Source organism: Oncorhynchus keta, chromosome 22 (genome assembly GCF_023373465.1).
Source record: "Oncorhynchus keta strain PuntledgeMale-10-30-2019 chromosome 22, Oket_V2, whole genome shotgun sequence".
NCBI lineage: Eukaryota > Metazoa > Chordata > Actinopteri > Salmoniformes > Salmonidae > Oncorhynchus > Oncorhynchus keta.
Genome location: NC_068442.1, coordinates 35,858,967 through 35,878,205, shown reverse-complemented (window position 1 = coordinate 35,878,205; position 19,239 = coordinate 35,858,967). Strand labels below are relative to the sequence as shown.

Here is a 19,239-nt window from a genome sequence, read left to right as displayed (position 1 = left end):
TCATGCGTCCTCCGAAATATGACCCACCAAACCACGCTCCTTAACATTTGCTCGCTTAACACAGAAGCCAGCTGCACCAATGTATTGGAGGAAACGCCATTCAATTGACGACCGAAGCCAGCCTGCAGGCGCCTGGCCTGCCAGAAGTACAAAGAGCTTACACCTTAAGGATGAATTGGAACGCCGACAGCGAACCAGGTCTAAGCGCCCAACATCAGTGCCTGACCTCACTAATGCTCGGAAAGAAGTCCCCACAGCAATGTTCCAACTTCTAGTGGAAAGCCTTTCCAGAAGAGTGGAGACTGTTATAGCAGCGAAGGGGGGACCAACTCCATATTAATGGCCATGATTTTAGAGTGAGATGTTCGACGAGCAGGTCTGTCCACATACTTTTGGTCATGTAATGTACGTACACACCCCAGGCTGGGAGGTTTCACAACCGACCAGCGAGGACAGGACAGGGACTTTAATAGGCAGGATAGCAGCTCTAGGGGAACCCAGGGTCTGTGTGTGTGTTTACAAGGTCAGAGGAGCAGGATAAGTGGTGCGGTTGGTTGTGTGTGTGATATGAATGTGACTTAAGAAAGAGCTCCTAAAGAGAGGTTTCACAAGGGCACAGCACTCGGCTAATCAGTGTTTACTGGAAGCGCTCCGATTACACTCCTGGTTGTGTGTGTGCACTTGTGCATGTGTTAGCTCTGCTAGGGCAAGATCAGACTTGAGCTCTGAAAGCAGCCTCTTGAAGTTGTGTGCCTGTGGCCAGCTAAAATGGAACAGCTGCATTTTTTGTGTGTTACAGAAGAGAAATGAGGAAGAGAAGCCGAGACGATCCCTGGAAACTCTCCCCCCTCCATTCCTCCACCAGTGCCCCTCCCACCACCATTCCAAGAAACGTGGCTGTTGCGGCAGAAGAGTGATTAGTAAACAAGGAGGAACAAAATGTAACCAGAGGCAGACATATACTACACCCTTCCCCCCAACTGCCAGCAGTTCCTACAGTGGTAACACAAGCTTAGTGATGAATTCCGTCCTACAGTGAACATAAGGAAGGGCTTCATACTCTCTTACACTAGAAACTAGGCACCCTTCATTACGGCTCTTAACTACAATTAGACTCACCACAAAAAGACCAGACGATGTAACATGCACATACCACTTTATACTTTAGACATTTTGTTTATCGATTAACAAATTGATATGGTCATGAACTGTCAGATATCAGAAATAATGATGTCCTTTTCCCCACCACTCCAACCCTCTTGCTCTCCAACCCTCTTGCTCTCCAACCCTCTTGCTCTGAGAGGACGAACCTTATCATCAAAGCAAAGATGAGACGGCAGCCTTTCCCTCCCAGAGCCAGGATAAGAGCTTTGATTATGAACAAACAGTAACAGCCCCCTACCCAAACATCAAACATCATGGCCAAGGTCGTTCTTCTCTAAAATCACCAACCAATTGGACCCCCAGCTCCACTAATCTCCACTCACAGAGAGAGCGAGAGGAGAGGGAGAGAGAATAACCCGAGCAGACTGGAATGTATTTTTCTTAATAAATGTGAAGCAAGGCAAGTGTGACTGGTAAAGCACTATTTGTTCCCGCAGCGATGCGGCTGGGGCTGCAACTAAGATGATGTTCTGTGAGGCAGAGATAAGGCCTGAATTCCAACTGCACTGATGGTAATCTGGCCAACAACAGCCACAGACTGCCTGGCTCCTAATCCTCACAGGACAAAACATGGCAGAGTGAGCAAGCGAGCGATGGGAAACATGGAGAAATCTGTGAATGCGTGAGTGGTGTGTGTCCATGCATGCACATCTCATGCGTGTGTGTGTGAGAGAGTGAGTGGTGTGTGTCCGTGCATGCACATCTCATGCGTGTGTGTGTGAGAGAGAGAGTGAGTGGTGTGTGTCCGTGCATGCACATCTCATGCGTGTGTGTGTGAGAGAGTGAGTGGTGTGTGTCCGTGCATGCACATCTCATGCGTGTGTGTGTGAGAGAGTGAGTGGTGATTGTCCGTGCATGCACATCTCATGCGTGTGTGTGTGTGAGAGAGTGAGTGGTGTGTGTCCGTGCATGCACATCTCATGCGTGTGTGTGTGTGTGTGTGTGTGAGAGAGTGAGTGGTGTGTGTCCGTGCATGCACATCTCATGCGTGTGTGTGTGTGTGAGAGAGTGAGTGGTGTGTGTCCGTGCATGCACATCTCATGCGTGTGTGTGTGAGAGAGTGAGTGGTGTGTGTCAGTGCATGCACATCTCATGCGTGTGTGTGTGAGAGAGTGAGTGGTGATTGTCCGTGCATGCACATCTCATGCGTGTGTGTGTGTGAGAGAGTGAGTGGTGTGTGTCCGTGCATGCACATCTCATGCGTGTGTGTGTGTGTGTGTGTGTGAGAGAGTGAGTGGTGTGTGTCCGTGCATGCACATCTCATGCGTGTGTGTGTGTGTGTGTGAGAGAGTGAGTGGTGTGTGTCCGTGCATGCACATCTCATGCGTGTGTGTGTGAGAGAGTGAGTGGTGTGTATCCGTGCATGCACATCTCATGCGTGTGTGTGTGTGTGTGTGAGAGAGTGAGTGGTGTGTGTCCGTGCATGCACATCTCATGCGTGTGTGTGTGAGAGAATGAGTGGTGTGTGTCCGTGCATGCACATCTCATGCGTGTGTGTGTGTGTGAGAGAGAGTGAGTGGTGTGTGTCCGTGCATGCACATCTCATGCGTGTGTGTGTGTGAGAGAGTGAGTGGTAGCAGACAGTGTATGGCCTTTGTGAGAGAAAAGGATTTCAAAGTGAAAATCCAGGACAAGTTGTGCGTTCATTTATGAAACGGCAGAGCTGCGTGTTGGTCGGCTAGTTCCCAGTTTGTGGGTCAGTCCTCAAGTCACCACACAAAGCCAGTCCTTCACAGGTTCCTCTTACACTTCACGTTCTCCTGTTTTAGTGCTTAACCCAGCATTCTCATCATCCTGACCCACACAGAGAGGAAAACCACATTCAAGCCCATATATACAGCACCTGTAGGCCTCCTTTCCACAATTCTTCAATCACATGATACAACCCCCTGGATGTGACCACAGAGAGAGAGAGAGAGAGACACACACACACACACACAAAAAAAAAAAATCCCAATATAATTAAAATAATGATAGTAGCTTTACATAGCAGGGTTGTGATAAGACATGAGGCTGGTCATTGTTCAGCAACTGTAGAAGGCATGGCTCTTCTCGGTTCAGCTCTAGAAGGTATGTCTATCTTTTCAGGAAGTCGTAATATACAATAGTGTTTCTCTCTGGCCCATTTCAGCTCCCGGATGAAGTTGCCCGTTTTACAATCATCTTAGGTCAGTTTGACATTTTATCCACTAATAGTAAAGGTTTTTATTTGGTGGTGTGGGTAAGCTGATCCTAGGTTTGTATCCCCCCCCACACAAGGGGGAATAAGCAGACGTCCTGAAGCCCTAACCACCACTTATTCCTCACCCCCAACCCACCCCAGAGGGAAAAAGCAGACTTCCTGAAGCCCTAACCACCACTTCTTCCTCACCCCCCCACCCCAGGGGGAAAAATGCAGACTTCCTGAAACCCTAACCACCACTTCTTCCTCACCCCCCCACCCCAGGGGGAAAAAGCAGACGTCCTGAAGCCCTAACCACCACTTATTCCTCACCCCCCCACCCCAGAGGGAATAAGCAAACTTCCTGAAAGCCTAACCACCAGTTCTTCTTCTTCCTCCTCCTCCTCCTCCCCAGAGGGAATAAGCAGACTTCCTGAAACCCAAACCACCACTTCCTTCTTCCTCCTCCTCCTCCCCAGAGGAAATAAGCAGACTTCCTGAAACCCTAACCACCACTTCTTCCTCCTCCTCCTCCTCCTCCCCAGAGGGAATAAGCAGACTTCCTGAAACCCTAACCACCACTTCTTCCTTCTCCTCCTCCTCCTCCCCAGAGGGAATAAGCAGACTTCCTGAAACCCTAAACACCACTCTTCCTTCTTCCTCCTCCTCCCCAGAGGGAATAAGCAGACTTCCTGAAACCCTAACCACCATTTCTTCCTTCTACTTCCTCCTCCTCCTCCCCAGAGGGAATAAGCAGACTTCCTGAAACCCTATAACCACCACTTCTTCCTTCTTCCTCCTCCCCAGAGGAAATAAGCAGACTTCCTGAAGCCATGACCACCACTTCCTCCTCCTCCTCCTCCTCCCCAGAGGGAATAAGCAGACTTCCTGAAACCCTAACCACCACTTCTTCCTTCTTCTTCCTCCTCCTCCTCCCCAGAGGGAATAAGCAGACTTCCTGAAACCCTAACCACCACTTCTTCCTTCTTCCTCCTCCTCCTCCTCCCCAGAGGGAATAAGCAGACTTCCTGAAACCCTAACCACCACTTCTTCCTTCTTCTTCCTCCTCCCCAGAGGGAAAAAGCAGACTTCCTGAAACCCTAACCACCACTTCTCCCTTCTTCCTCCTCCTCCTCCTCTCCAGAGGGAATAAGCAGACTTCCTGAAACCCTAACCACCACCACCACTTCTTCTTCTTCCTCCTCCTCCTCCCCAGAGGGAATAAGCAGACTTCCTGAAACCCTAACCACCACATCTTCTTCTTCCACCTCCTCCCCAGAGGGAATAAGCAGACTTCCTGAAACCCTAACCACCACTTCTTCTTCTTCCTCCTCCTCCTCCCCAGAGGGAATAAGCAAATTCCCTGAAACCCTAACCACCACTTCTTCCTACTTCTTCCTCCTCCTCCTCCTCCCCAGAGGGAATAAGCAGACTTCCTGAAACCCTAACCACCACCACTTCTTCCTTCTTCCTCCTCCTCATCCTCCCCGGAGGAAATATGCAGACTTCCTGAAACCCTAACCACCACTTCTTCCACCTTCCTCCTCCTCCTCCTCCCCAGAGGGAATAAGCAGACTTCCTGAAACCCTAACCACCACTTCTTCCTTCTTCCTCATCCTCCTCAGAGGAAATATGCAGACTTCCTGAAACCCTAACCACCACTTCTTCCTTCTTCCTCGTCCTCCTCCTCATCCTCCCCAGAGGAAATATGCAGACTTCCTGAAACCCTAACCACCACTTCCTTCTTCCTCCTCCTCCTCCCCAGAGGGAATAAGCAGACTTCCTGAAACCCTAACCACCACTTCTTCCTCCTTCCTCCTCCTCCTCCTCCTCCCCAGAGGGAATAAGCAGATTTACTGAAACCCTAACCACCACTTCCTTCTTCCTCCTCCTCCTCCTCCTCCTCCCCAGAGGGAATAAGCAGACTTCCTGAAACCCTAACCACCACCACTACTTCTTCTTCCTCCTCCTCCTCCCCAGAGGGAATAAGCAGACTTCCTGAAACCCTAACCACCACCACTTCTTCTTCTTCCTCCTCCCCAGAGGGAATAAGCAGACTTCCTGAAACCCTAACCACCACCACCACTTCTTCTTCCTCCTCCTCCTCCTCCCCAGAGGGAATAAGCAGACTTCCTGAAACCCTAACCACCACCACCACTTCTTCTTCCTCCTCCTCCTCCTCCCCAGAGGGAATAAGCAGACTTCCTGAAACCCTAACCACCACCACCACTTCTTCTTCTTCCTCCTCCTCCTCCCCAGAGGGAATAAGCAGACTTCCTGAAACCCTAACCACCACCACCACCACTTCTTCTTCCTCCTCCCCCTCCCCAGAGGGAATAAGCAGACTTCCTGAAACCCTAACCACCACCACTTCTTCTTCCTCCTCCTCCTCCTCCCCAGAGGGAATAAGAAGACTTCCTGAAACCCTAACCAACACTTATTCCTTCTTCCTCCTCCTCATCCTCCCCAGAGGAAATATGCAGACTTCCTGAAACCCTAACCACCACTTCTTCCTCCTTCCTCCTCCTCCTCCTCCCCAGAGGGAATAAGCAGACTTCCTGAAACCCTAACCACCACTTCTTCCTTCTTCCTCATCCTCCCCAGAGGAAATATGCAGACTTCCTGAAACCCTAACCACCACTTCTTCCTTCTTCCTATCCTCCTCCTCATCCTCCCCAGAGGAAATATGCAGACTTCCTGAAACCCTAACCACCACTTCCTTCTTCCTCCTCCTCCTCCCCAGAGGGAATAAGCAGACTTCCTGAAACCCTAACCACCACCACTTCTTCCTCCTTCCTCCTCCTCCTCCTCCCCAGAGGGAATAAGCAGACTTCCTGAAACCCTAACCACCACCACTACTTCTTCTTCCTCCTCCTCCTCCTCCTCCTCCTCCCCAGAGGGAATAAGCAGACTTCCTGAAACCCTAACCACCACCACCACTTCTTCTTCCTCCTCCTCCTCCTCCTCCCCAGAGGGAATAAGCAGACTTCCTGAAACCCTAACCACCACCACCACTTCTTCTTCCTCCTCCTCCTCCTCCCCAGAGGGAATAAGCAGACTTCCTGAAACCCTAACCACCACCACCACTTCTTCTTCCTCCTCCTCCTCCCCAGAGGGAATACGCAGACTTCCTGAAACCCTAACCACCACCACTTCTTCTTCCTCCTCCTCCTCCTCCCCAGAGGGAATAAGCAGACTTCCTGAAACCCTAACCACCACTTTTTCTTCTTCTTCTTCTTCTTCCTCCTTCTCCTCCTCCTCCTCCTCCTCCCCAGAGGGAATAAGCAGACTTCCTGAAACCCTAACCACCACCACTTCTTCTTCCTCCTCCTCCTCCTCCTCCCCAGAGGGAATAAGCAGACTTCCTGAAACCCTAACCACCACTTCTTCTTCCTGCTCCTCCTCCCCAGAGGGAATAAGCAGACTTCCAGAAACCCTAAACACCACTTCTTCTTCTTCTTCTTCTTCTTCTTCTTCCTCCCCAGAGGGAATAAGCAGACTTCCTGAAACCCTAACCACCACCACTTCTTCTTCCTCCTCCTCCTCCTCCTCCCCAGAGGGAATAAGCAGACTTCCTGAAACCCTAACCACCACTTCTTCTTCTTCTTCTTCTTCTTCCTCCTCCCCAGAGGGAATAAGCAGACTTCCTGAAAACCTAACCATCACCACTTCTTCTTCCTGCTCCTCCTCCCCAGAGGGAATAAGCAGACTTCCTGAAACCCTAACCACCACTTCTTCTTCTTCTTCTTCTTCCTCCTCCCCAGAGGGAATAAGCAGACTTCCTGAAAACCTAACCATCACCACTTCTTCTTCCTGCTGCTCCTCCTCCCCAGAGGGAATAAGCAGACTTCCAGAAACCCTAAACACCACTTCTTCTTCTTCTTCTTCTTCTTCTTCTTCTTCTTCTTCTTCTTCTTCTTCTTCTTCTTCTTCTTCTTCTTCTTCTTCTTCTTCTTCTTCTTCTTCTTCTTCTTCTTCTTCTTCTTCCTCCTCCTCCTCCCCAGAGGGAATAAGCAGACTTCCTGAAACCCTAACCACCACCACTTCTTCTTCCTCCTCCTCCTCCTCCCCAGAGGGAATAAGCAGACTTCCTGAAACCCTAACCACCACCACTGCTTCTTCCTCTTCCTCCTCCTCCTCCCCAGAGGGAATAAGCAGACTTCCTGAAACCCTAACCACCACTTCTTCTTCTTCTTCTTCTTCTTCCTCCTCCCCAGAGGGAATAAGCAGACTTCCTGAAACCCTAACCACCACCACTTCTTCTTCTTCTTCTTCTTCTTCCTCCTCCTCCTCCCCAGAGGGAATAAGCAGACTTCCTGAAACCCTAACCATCACCACTTCTTCTTCCTGCTCCTCCAAAGAAGCTGACGAGGCAGCCAGGGAATCCCCCTCTACTCAGCCAGCCCAGGAAGTGGAGAGTCACACAGACATCCAGTACGTCTCAAGACAACAAACTCTCATTGTGATGTTTTGTTTGGATGTTTTTCAACCCAACATTTGCTGTAGCTCGTGTTTTTAACAGACTTCCTTCTTTCCTCTCCACTGCTGTGTGGTTTATTAAAAAGTCAATCAACTGTACAGCCTTTCTCCAATCATGGCTCTTTTAAATCCCATGGCATTAGGTCAGGAGTCAAGTAGTTCTGTAAAGTTACAATATGCCAGCCCGTGTGGACTCAATTTGATGACATCACTGTCCACAGTGCCGGATGCCAACACAGCTGGTTGAAACACTCCCAACAGCAGTAGCTTGTGTGGAAACAACTTACCCTCCCCCAATCCTAACCTTTCAATTCCAGGTAGGGGATGTAAAACACACCTTAAAATCAGTGTCTGTCTGGGCCCGGGGTCAGCAACTGTTGTGTAGGAGTGACGGCAGGAGGAGGAAGCCCCACCTATCTCCAGGGGCCTGTGTGGGTCACGCGGTCCCTGTATGGAACCCAGTACCTACTGCTGTCACCAGAGCCTGACGGATGGCCTGGGGCCACGGAGCGGTCTGGATGATTTTATCCCAGGCAGTCTGTTACCCACATCACCTAACATGCTGTACAGAGATACCCACAGAGGCCTTTACGTCCTGCCCAGCGACAGGAAAGAAGGGAAGCTGGCCTCTGGAACTGTCCAATGCTTGCACACTTTTCAATAATAAAAGGATGCCATAGCAGGCTATCATATTTGAATGATTAAAAAAATATCCAGTTGGCTATGAGGCCTGCTGTGATGGCTGTGTCTGTTCTGGGTTGGCAGGGAGAGAACGAGACTCTCTCAGGCTGTGGAGGGGTAGTAGGGCACAACGATCCTCTTTCTCCAACAGCAGCACCACCATAAAATGCAGGTACAACGTTAAGATAAGAGAAATGTAATGTAGAAATGTCTGTTCTACACACGAGAGAATAATGTATGGTGTAAACAGCAAATTTATATCTGAATGTTACGCAATGCTCAATTCTCTTACACGGAACACCTCTCTTCTTCCCCGCAACAATGAGCTCACAGTCAACTTAGTCAGCTTTAATAAGAAATCTGAATAAGCTAGTCACCCGATAGGGAAGAGGGTTAGCCCAATAGGAGGCCAGCAGTCATGGGCCCCAGTGATCTCTCTGCCAATAGGAAGTACAGAAGGGCTGGGTGGAGAGCAGCTGACACACACTGGGAGCAGGTCAATAGTATAATGTCGCTTCCTCTCCTGCTTTCTTTCTTTATCGAAATCTGCACTGTGAAAGAACTAGACAGGTGATATCACTTTTTTTAATGGTGAATATTCATATCACTTACACCCATTTTTCTATCTTTCTTTCTTTCTTTCTTTCTTCAGAACAGTGCAGATGACAGAAAGGAGTATTGAGATGCACCCATTGTCTCTGAAAAACAAAGAGGGTGGGATTCTGAAGCTTACCGTAAACCAGCACCACGTGTGACTCAGGAATCAGAACAAATAAAAGCAACACACACCTAAGAGGAAACAAAACCGGTCAAGTTGATATTGTGTGCGTGCAGTTGTGTGTGTGTGTTTTGGGGTAGGGGCAGATGTGAGCCTGCATTCTCATGGTTTAAGGGAAATGGATTCATCAGGGTGCTGACGTCAGATAAGATTGCATCACACTCCACAACACTTACAATGTCAATATCCATATTATAGACACACTAAATAGGCAAAAATAAATTAAATCCAAAAATCTTTTCAATTTTGACCAGGGTTAGGACCCGTTCAAGGGAACAAATAAAAGAAAACAGAAAAACAAAAGCAAATTTTCAAGGAACAGAACCAGAACCGAGAATGAAAGTGATCTTCAATGTTCTGGAAGAGAACCATTAATTTAAAAGCATGGGAACCGGTTAATAACGTTGTTTTACATTCCGGGCATTTTCTTCTAGTCCCACAAAAAACGGAACAATGCACATACGCAAAGCCCTCACTGTCACTCAAACTACTTCCAGTGGCTGCCTGCCTACCAGCTGAACATATTTGCCACTGTGTGTGTGTAGGCTACCTGCCACTCCCCTTGAAGCATGCATTGTATGCTATTGTATGCTTCAAGAGGGCCACCATTGTTCCTGTTCCCAAGAAAGCTAAGGTAACTGAGCTAAACGACTACCGCCCCGAAGCACTCACTTCCGTCACCATGAAGTGCTTTGAGAGACTAGTCAAGGACCATATCACCTCCACCCTACCTGACACCCTAGACCCACTCCAATTTGCTTACCGCCCAAATAGGTCCACAGACGATGCAATCTCAACCACACCGCACACTGCCCTAACCCATCTGGACAAGAGGAATACCTATGTGAGAATGCTGTTCATCGACTACAGGGAGGAGGTGAGGGCCCTCGGAGTGTGGTGTCAGGAAAATAACCTCACACTCAACATCAACAAAACTAAGGAGATGATTGTGGACTTCAGGAAACAGCAGAGGGAACACCCCCCTATCCACATCGATGGAACAGTAGTGGAAAGGGTAGTAAGTTTTAAGTTCCTCGGCGTACACATCACAGACAAACTGAATTGGTCCATCCACACAGACAGCATCGTGAAGAAGGCGCAGCAGCGCCTCTTTAACCTCAGGAGGCTGAAGAAATTCGGCTTGTCACCTAAAGCACTCACAAACTTCTACAGATGCACAATCGAGAGCATCATGTCGGGCTGTATCACCGCCTGGTACGGCAACTGCTCTGCCCACAACCGTAAGGCTCTCCAGAGGGTAGTGAGGTCTGCACAACGCATCACCGGGGGCAAACTACCTGCCCTCCAGGACACCTACACCACCCGATGTCACAGGAAGGCACATAAAGATCATCAAGGACAACAACCACCCGAGCCACTGCCTGTTCACCCCGCTATCATACAGAAGGCGAGGTCAGTACAGGTGCATCAAAGCTGGGACCGAGAGACTGAAAAACAGCTTCTATCTCAAGACCATCAGACTGTTAAACAGCCACCACTAACATTGAGTGGCTGCTGCCAACACACTGACTCATCTCCAGCCACTTTAATAATGGGAATTGATGGGAAATAATGTAAAATATATCACTAGCCACTTTAAACAATGCTACCTAATATAATGTTACATACCCTACATTATTCATCTCATATGTATATGTATATACTGTACTCTATATCATCTACTGCATCTTTATGTAATACATGTATCACTAGCCACTTTAACTATGCCACTTTGTTTACATACTCATCTCATATGTATATACTGCACTCAATACCATCTACTGTATCTTGCCTTTGCCGCTCTGTACCATCACTCATTCATATATCTTTATGTACATATTCTTTATCCCCTTACACTTGTGTCTATAAGGTAGTAGTTTTGGAATTGTTAGCTAGATTACTTGTTGGTTATTAATGCATTGTCGGAACTAGAAGCACAAGCATTTCGCAACACTCGCATTAACATCTGCTAACCATGTGTATGTGACAAATAACATTTTATTTGATTATTTGATTTGTAGCTACTGACATTACATGCATGATTCAGAAATGAATTAGAGAACAATGGATTCACTTTTTCAATGCTGGTTAAGTATTCTATAGTTATCATGTTTGACATTGGATTTATTAAGTCCAAAAGGTAAGACATGTTTTTTATTTTAATTCTGGTGCCGCCCTGCACACACAAGCTTGTTTGCTAGCTCGCTAGCTTGTTGCTAGCTCTGGTTTAGCTCTTTAAAACTCTCGGCGGCATTATGTGTAATGTAATGGAACTGAGAGTCATGGTCAAGGGCTAGCTCTTGTTCAACGTTAGTTACGACAACTCTGAATTTCAAAGACATTCAAAGTTCCTCCATAGAAGCTGCTCCTCTGTAGGTATAATTTTGTGAGCCTAATTCAGATAATGCATGTCATAACAACAATACCCAGTGCTTCATGCCCAGCACTCTCCTCACCTGCAGAATTTCAGTCGCATGTTGCACCCTACTTGTCTGTCCAATGCATGTATATAGCTTGCCCACTCAATAGCAAGCTGCTCTATCCATTGGTGAAGTAATTTACTGTTGAGTTAAATGTAAAAATAAAATTAATTCAGAGGTTTTAAAAGGAACAGAAAGGAACGATAAACAGTTGTTTGGTTCAGACCGGTTCGGAACTTTATTTTGCTGGTTAGAACAGTGGAATGGAATGCAAAATAATGTGTGGTTCTGTTCAGAATGAAACAATTGGAAAATAATTGTGCTTCCAACCCCTGGTTTTAACCAAATTACAATGACATATCACTTTTAATGCCAGTTTCTCTTTTGATTTGGAATGGAATTGGCTTAAGAAAAAAAGCTCCCTCTAAAATCCCACCCCACACACTGGCACTCCAACACCAGAAGCCCATGAACTCAGTTAACCTCCCTCTCTCCCAGTTCCAGTAAAACATGCCTTGTTGCCACTCCGGGCCTAAAATAGTGCTGACTCCCTTGTATCTGCAGTGGACATGACAAGACGGAGAAACACACACACACGCACACCACCTCTGGACCGGGAAAGTATTACAGTGGACTCTACATTCACTTGTTGGAAGAAATACCGTCTGTCTGCGTACATTGGACGTCAATGAAAGAGCATGACACAGACTGCATGACGCACGGATTCAACTGTAAAAATGGGCATTGTGATGAAAGCACTGAATTTGTTGATAATATCAACCTTGCAGCCAAATCATGTGATTAGATGAATGAACATGAATCGTATACATTCCAGATTCATTTAGAACAAAAAACATTCAGAGAATGTATGACTGTGTTCTGTCCTCTATACTTGGAATAGAGAGATGAGGAGAGAGCATGGCACTTCTGCTGTATGTATGGTGGTCATGCGCAGCTATCAGGTTCTAGGACTTACTGGAAGGCTGTGGTCCAGACAGCGTTTATCGTGATTGGCAGACACCAACAGGGACGAGCAGCATAGGAAGCCATGTGAAACAGAACAAACTCCAAAACCACCAATATGCTTGATATAATATTCATTCAATAATCATCTATTTATTTATAATAGCATATTGAATATAACGCAGTCCAATGTCTAAGAGTGAAGAAGAGAATGTGCAGCAGATTTTTTGTTGTTGACATGAACATGTAATTAGTAGTTATTGATAGACCAGTAGCCTAGGCTATACATGTCTGAACTTAACCCAACTTGAGTTAATTCTACATAGGTCAGAGGAGGCCATAATGCAAGCTAGGCAGAAGAGGTGAGGCCTAGGTGTACTGACGATTTCTATTCTAGCAAGGAGGTGTAAGGAGAAGGAAGAACATTAAATAATAACCCATTCCAGAAAGCAAACAAATAAATAACCAAATCAGTCCACCAGATAACACCTAACCTACTTATTCTCCATTACCTAGGCGACAGTCAGTTTCAAACGAACACATCGGTAAAAAAAGAAAAAAAGAAATGAAAACAGCCATCCCGCAAACATCTATACATTATTGTTCACCCTAGACACAGAGCTCCTGTTTTACACACTTCAACATAAAGAACTGATGACCAACCTTACCTTGGGAAGAGGTCGTCCCAACTGTGAATGAAGTTTAGTCCAAAGCGGCAGAATAGAAGACATGAGTCCAAAAGCTTTGGGCGGAAAGACCACACACCCCTAATTCACCTTTCCGTTACAACGACAGATCGTTCCATGTGCTGGAGCTGTGGAAACACCTCACAGCTGTAATGTTTCCCAATAGCATATGGCCCTACCAGCTCCTCAGAACACCCAACACACACATTTGAACAACGCAGACTACAGGTAAGTTCTGGGCAGAAAACACTGCCCTAAAACACACACATTTCCTGCTTCGGCTGGACTGACAGGTATTTGCATAGAGGTTTAGTCATATTGATTGTAGTCTAGTTCCTCAATGCTCTAAGGTGCTGGGGAGAGAGCAAAGGGGAGGGGAGCAGGAGGAGGAGCTTTCAGGAAATGATGCTTTTGTTGGTAAGTGACTAGAGTTACTGGCAGTCAAGCTCATTTTACTGTACATGGTGTAACTCAACCGCATTGGTAGAGTAAACATTGCTGCGTGCTGGGTCCTCTTTAGTGGCTCCTGAGCCGCTGCTTACGGCTGTGTTTAATGGTGTGGGATTAGCATTTAATGATTATTATATTTAGAGGTTGGTAGACTTATTTTCAGTCTGCCTGACAGATTAGGCTCAATTTCAAGGCTGCTACTGCTGCTACTTGAAGTGGAAATTATCTGAACTTCTAATGGTTGAGTTTTGCTGAGCTGAGAAGTCAAACTAATTAAAGAGCTAATGGAATGGGCAGTCACTGATCAGTGTTGTGCTACAGTAGACGGAGAGGTCATTCCAAGCTGTCAAAGCACCTGTTCCACACTGACAGTCCATGTAGCTACATGGTTCAGAAATACTGGGGGAAGTTTTGATATCTCATGTGTAAAGACACAGACAACGAGCGAGTCTATCTAATATATAAGTCACCATAACTTACACCATAGGCCTATCTGTGATACAAACTGAAAAATGACAGGATCTATATGCAATCAAAAACAATGTATACGGTAAAGAGATTACAATGAATTACACTGATATGATGGAAGGCCCTTCAACAGCTGATGTCTTCTCCACCTCTGAACCCATCCCGAGTCCTGCACAGATGCACTATGGACACCACTATGGGCACTACTTTGCACATTCTTCCACTGCAAATCTACCATTCCAGTGTTTATTTTTTACTTGCTATATTGTATTTACTTCGCCACCATGGCCTTTTTTGCCTTTACCTCCCTTATCTCACCTCATTTGCTTACACTGTATATAGACTCATTTTTCTACTGTATTATTGACTGTATGTTTGTTTTACTCCATGTGTAACTCTGTGTTGTTGTATGTGTCAAACTGCTTTGCTTTATCTTGGCCAGGTCGCAGTTGTAAATGAGAACTTGTTCTCAACTTGCCTACCCGATTAAATAAAGGTGAAATAAAACAAATAAACTGACACAATCCATCATAACTGACATCTCTGCTATTGGAAAACAAGGCTGTGATTGGCAAAACACCTGGGGGAAGGGCTACTGATAAATTAGAATGATAAGACAGAGATGAAAGAAATCGGCTCGTACTAAAAAGAAAGTGCCTTCAGAAAGTACTCACACCACTACTTTTTCCACATTTTGTTCTGTTACAGCCTGAAATTAAATTGAGATTTTGCATAACTAGCTTACACACAATACCCAATGATGTCAAAGTGGAATTTTGCTTTTAGAAATTTATGAATAAAACATTTAAAGTTTAAATGTTTTGAGTCAATAAGTATTCAACCTCTTTGTTATGGCAAGCCTAAATAAGTTCAGGAGTACAAATGTGCTTAACAAGTCACATAAGTTACATGGACTCATTCTGTGTTCAATAGTAGTGGTAAACATGATTTTTGAACGACCACCCCATCTCTGTACCCCAAACACACAGATAATTGTAAGGTCCCTCAACAGAGTAGCACATTTTAAACACAGATTCAACCACAAAGACCAGGGAGGTTTTCCAAAGCCTCGCAAAAAAGGTCACCAATTGATAGAGGTGTAAAAATGTTTAAATCAGATGCTGAATATCTCTTTGATCATGGTAGTTAATCATTAGGCTTTGGATGGTGTAGAAATACACCCAGTCACTACAAAGATACAGGAGTCCTTCCTAACTCAGTTACCGGAGAAGAAGGAAAATGCTTCTGGATTTCACTAAGAGGCTGATGGTGATTTTATAAAACAGTTACTGAGTTTAATTATTGTGATATGAGAGAACTGAGAATGGATCATCAACATTGTAGTTACTCAACAATACTAACCTAAATGACAGAGTGAAAAGGAAGAAGACTGTACAGAATAAAAATATTAAAAAACATACATCCTGTTTGTAACAAGGCACCTGGTTCAGTCTGCTTGTCAACAGACACTGGGAGACGAATTCACCTTTCAGTAGGACAAGAACACAAAACACAAGTGGTCTAGCAATAATCAACAACCAACTAGACAGAGCTCGAAAAATAATAATAAAAAATAAAAAAAGGCTAATATTATACAATCCAAGTTCGCAAAATGAATAGACTTACTCCAAAAGACTTTCAGCTGTAATTGCTGCCAAACATGTTTCTAACATGTATTGACTCATGGGGTTGAAAACTTATCTAATCAATATATTGGTGTTATATTTTTCCATAATTTGTAATAAATGTTAGAATTTTTCTTCCACTTTGACTGTGTATTTTGAGCAGATCATTGACCAAAAATTACAAATCAATTTTAATTCCACTTTAACACAAAATGTGTGAAAAAGTCCAGGCGTGTGAATACTTTCTGAAGGCACTGTAGCTCCTGATTTCCTTTAAGAAATGATGAATGTGAAACAATCACATCTTCCTTCCTGGCAGAGGGATGGTGCAGGGCCACTGCCCTCTGCAAACAGGAACAGAGATGGGGCACCGTGTTGCCCCCCTCCACTGGGCTAGTCTGGTCCAAAATGGAGACCGACAGACTGAGTGGCGCCTCTGGGTGGTGTCATGAGGGAGATTGTGGGAATCCTCAGGCCTGTAACGGTCACTGAGCTATTGGGACATTGGCAAGGATGAGTCACTGATAGGCTGCCTCTTTCAAGCCGGCAGTGTCATCTCTCCCCTCTGTGTCAAACCCAGGACAATAGAGTAACTGTGGCGGCAGGGGCTGCTGCTGCTGCTGTTGAAAAAGAAGAAGCTATATCTGTTGCTGAGACAGAACCAGAGTGTTAAACATTAAAAAGCAACATCAGAAGCACAAAATGTTGCTTTCCCACAAATTGCGAGGCTAGCTGTATGCCCACAATTGGAGGACTACCTGTAGCAATCAATTTGTTACAATAACTTCCTGGTATAGAGGTAATAATAAAAATGTATTGAACTTGTTTTGCTCTTTTCATGACACAAAATTATCTCAAGGAGCATAAAAAGCAAAACAAACATTTAAATTGAGATGGTAGAGATAAAGATGTTATGTCTCCATTGGGCTTTTGATGAAAGGCTGGAAGTTGAGGCAGTTTGTATTGGAAAGGCAGTGTACCTTCAGCAGAGGAGGCATCGATGGTACAGCCAGTGAGAAACAAAAACAGTCTGACAAACAAGCCTGGAGCGCTTCATTAGTGCACCACATCTCCTTCTCCGACGGTCAGTTCCTCCACATGACCAGCTCCTCCGTAGATACTGGTTCTCTATTGCCAAACATGTAGCACCCACCTGGGTGATGCCACAGCTGCTGAAAAGCTCACGAAAATCCACCACATTTTGGCAGTGATTAAGAACAGTCCCTGAGCCTCTTTGCCATCTCTAGACACTAGATGCAGTACTTGCAATTTGTCCGAACAGATGAAACAAAGTCGGGGCTGCATAATTTGAATCCAAAACAGCCAGCTACCTAGCAATAAGCCAAAAATATACTTGTCATCCCAATTATGCAACTCAGCATAAAGACCTCAAGATGTAAGTGATCAACCCCCAGAGCAGTCAGACACCCACATAGCAACAAAAAAAAACACAAAAATATACAATATTTACAGAGCTCTCAGCGTAGGTTACCTCACAGCGCCATTGCAACCACTGAACTTAGTTGGCCATCCAACAGGCAATTTGTGACGTGAATTAGAGAAGAAAGAAAACTGTCTTTGCAAAACAAGTACGGTATAAAACCTGCATTTCAGAACTTATGGACTTAACTATTAAACTAACAGCTCCGTTTCTGTAGGGCTTTCTACTGCAACAAAAAAACAAGCAGAGACAATAAAACAAGCCGTTTAGCTTGATTCAGTTAGAATAAACACAGAACACGGGGGAAGCTTTCACTTGGTAGTACAGAACCTGAGGGTGTTAAGTCAATGGACATTATCCAGACACTTTCTTTTGCAATCCAGGGCTTCAGAAGAATTGAACATGGCCTTTAAAGCCTTTCATTTCTCCTTGGAGAATATGGCGGATTACGGTATGGTTGCCGTCTTGCAAGCACCAGCAATTTTGTCTTTTTTTCCCTATGGTATTTCTCATGTGTTTCTTATCTATATTATTACTATTATTATTGCATTGTTGGGAAAGAGCACACAAGTAAGCATTACACTATACTGTTTTACACCTGCTGTATCCTGTGCAGGTGACAAATGTGGGGAAAAACTAACAGGAGGGGGTGGGGAGGCAGAATGGGTCTGTTCAAACATACAGAGATGTGTGATCTAACAAAGACAGCCTGACACTCCATGGGACAATCAGGAAGTTGGAAAGGGTATGTGCACCGTGTGTGTGTGTGTGTGTGTGAGTATCAGAGTGTACTCAGCATTGAATATGTGTGCGGCGGATATATTCCTCACTCTAACTGGGGCTTACTGGTGAGAGTGGTTAGAAAAAGTGCTCTCCTATGATTCTTCTTCCAGTAAGCAGGGCAGCATTTCTCTTATTTTCCCTGAACCATGGTACACAGCACAGCAAATCAGATGATCTGTGTGGACAGATCAGACAGAGCCCGTGACCCAGATCCTCAGTGGGTGCATGCTGCAAGCCTTCTGTGGCTAAATGTCTAAATGCGGTGACAACATACTAGCATAAAGCCACAGAAACGACTCTCTCTAGCAAGAATACTAGCCATGGGTTTAGAGTGCATTCGAAAATTATTCAGACCCCTTGCTTGACCTTATCACGTTACAGCCTTATTCTAAAAAATATTTTTTTGTAAATGTATTAACAAAAAAAATTATAATATGAAATGAATATTACTTAAGTATATGGCATATATTATTAAGTATTCAAACCCTTTACTCAGTACCTTGTTGAAACACCTTTGGCAGCGATTACAGCCTAGATTCTCCTTGGTTATGATGCTACAATCTTGGCACACCTATATTTGGGGAGTTTTTTCCATTCTTCTCTGCAGATCCTCTCTAGCTCTGTCAGGTTGGATGGGGAACGTTGCTGCACAGCTATCTTCAGGCCTCTCCAGAGGTGTTTGATCGGGTTCAAGTCCAAGCTCTGTCTGGGCCACTCAAGGACATTCAGAGACTAGTCCCGAAGTCACTCCTGCGTTGTCTTGGCTGTGTGCTTAGGGTTATTGTCCCATTGGAAGGTGAACCTTCGCCCCAGTCTGATGTTTTGAGCGCTCTGGAGCAGGTTTTAAATCAAGGAATCTCCCTGTACTTTGCTCCGTTACGTTTCTCTCAATCCTGACTAGTCTCCTAGTTCCTGCCGCTGATAAATATCCTCACAGCATGATGCTGCCACTACCATTCTTCACCGTAGGGATGGTGCCAGTTTCCTCCAGATGTGACGCTTGGCATTCAGGCCAAAGAGATCAATCTTAGTTTCATCAGACCAGAGAATCTTGTTTCTCATGGTCTGAGTCCTTTAGGTGCCTTTTGGCAAACTCCAAACTGGCTGTCATGTGCCTTTTACTGAGGAGTGGCTTCCTTC

At 45.5% G+C, this 19,239-nt stretch overlaps 1 protein-coding gene across 7 annotated transcripts in view; it reads right to left on the bottom strand.

The window, feature by feature from the left end:
- LOC118373937 (protein strawberry notch homolog 2-like) overlaps positions 1-19,239 on the bottom strand; it is a 128,382-nt gene that overhangs the window by 42,427 nt on the left and 66,716 nt on the right. Inside the window, exon 1 of one of the 7 annotated variants that reach the window (XM_035760263.2) lies at positions 13,315-13,668. The exons of the other annotated variants lie outside the window; for them this stretch is intronic. Coding sequence (XP_035616156.1) covers positions 13,315-13,377 — 63 coding nt within the window. The 5' untranslated portion in view covers positions 13,378-13,668. Of the gene's footprint in view, positions 1-13,314; positions 13,669-19,239 lie in introns of those variants that run through there. 7 annotated transcript variants of the gene reach the window in all.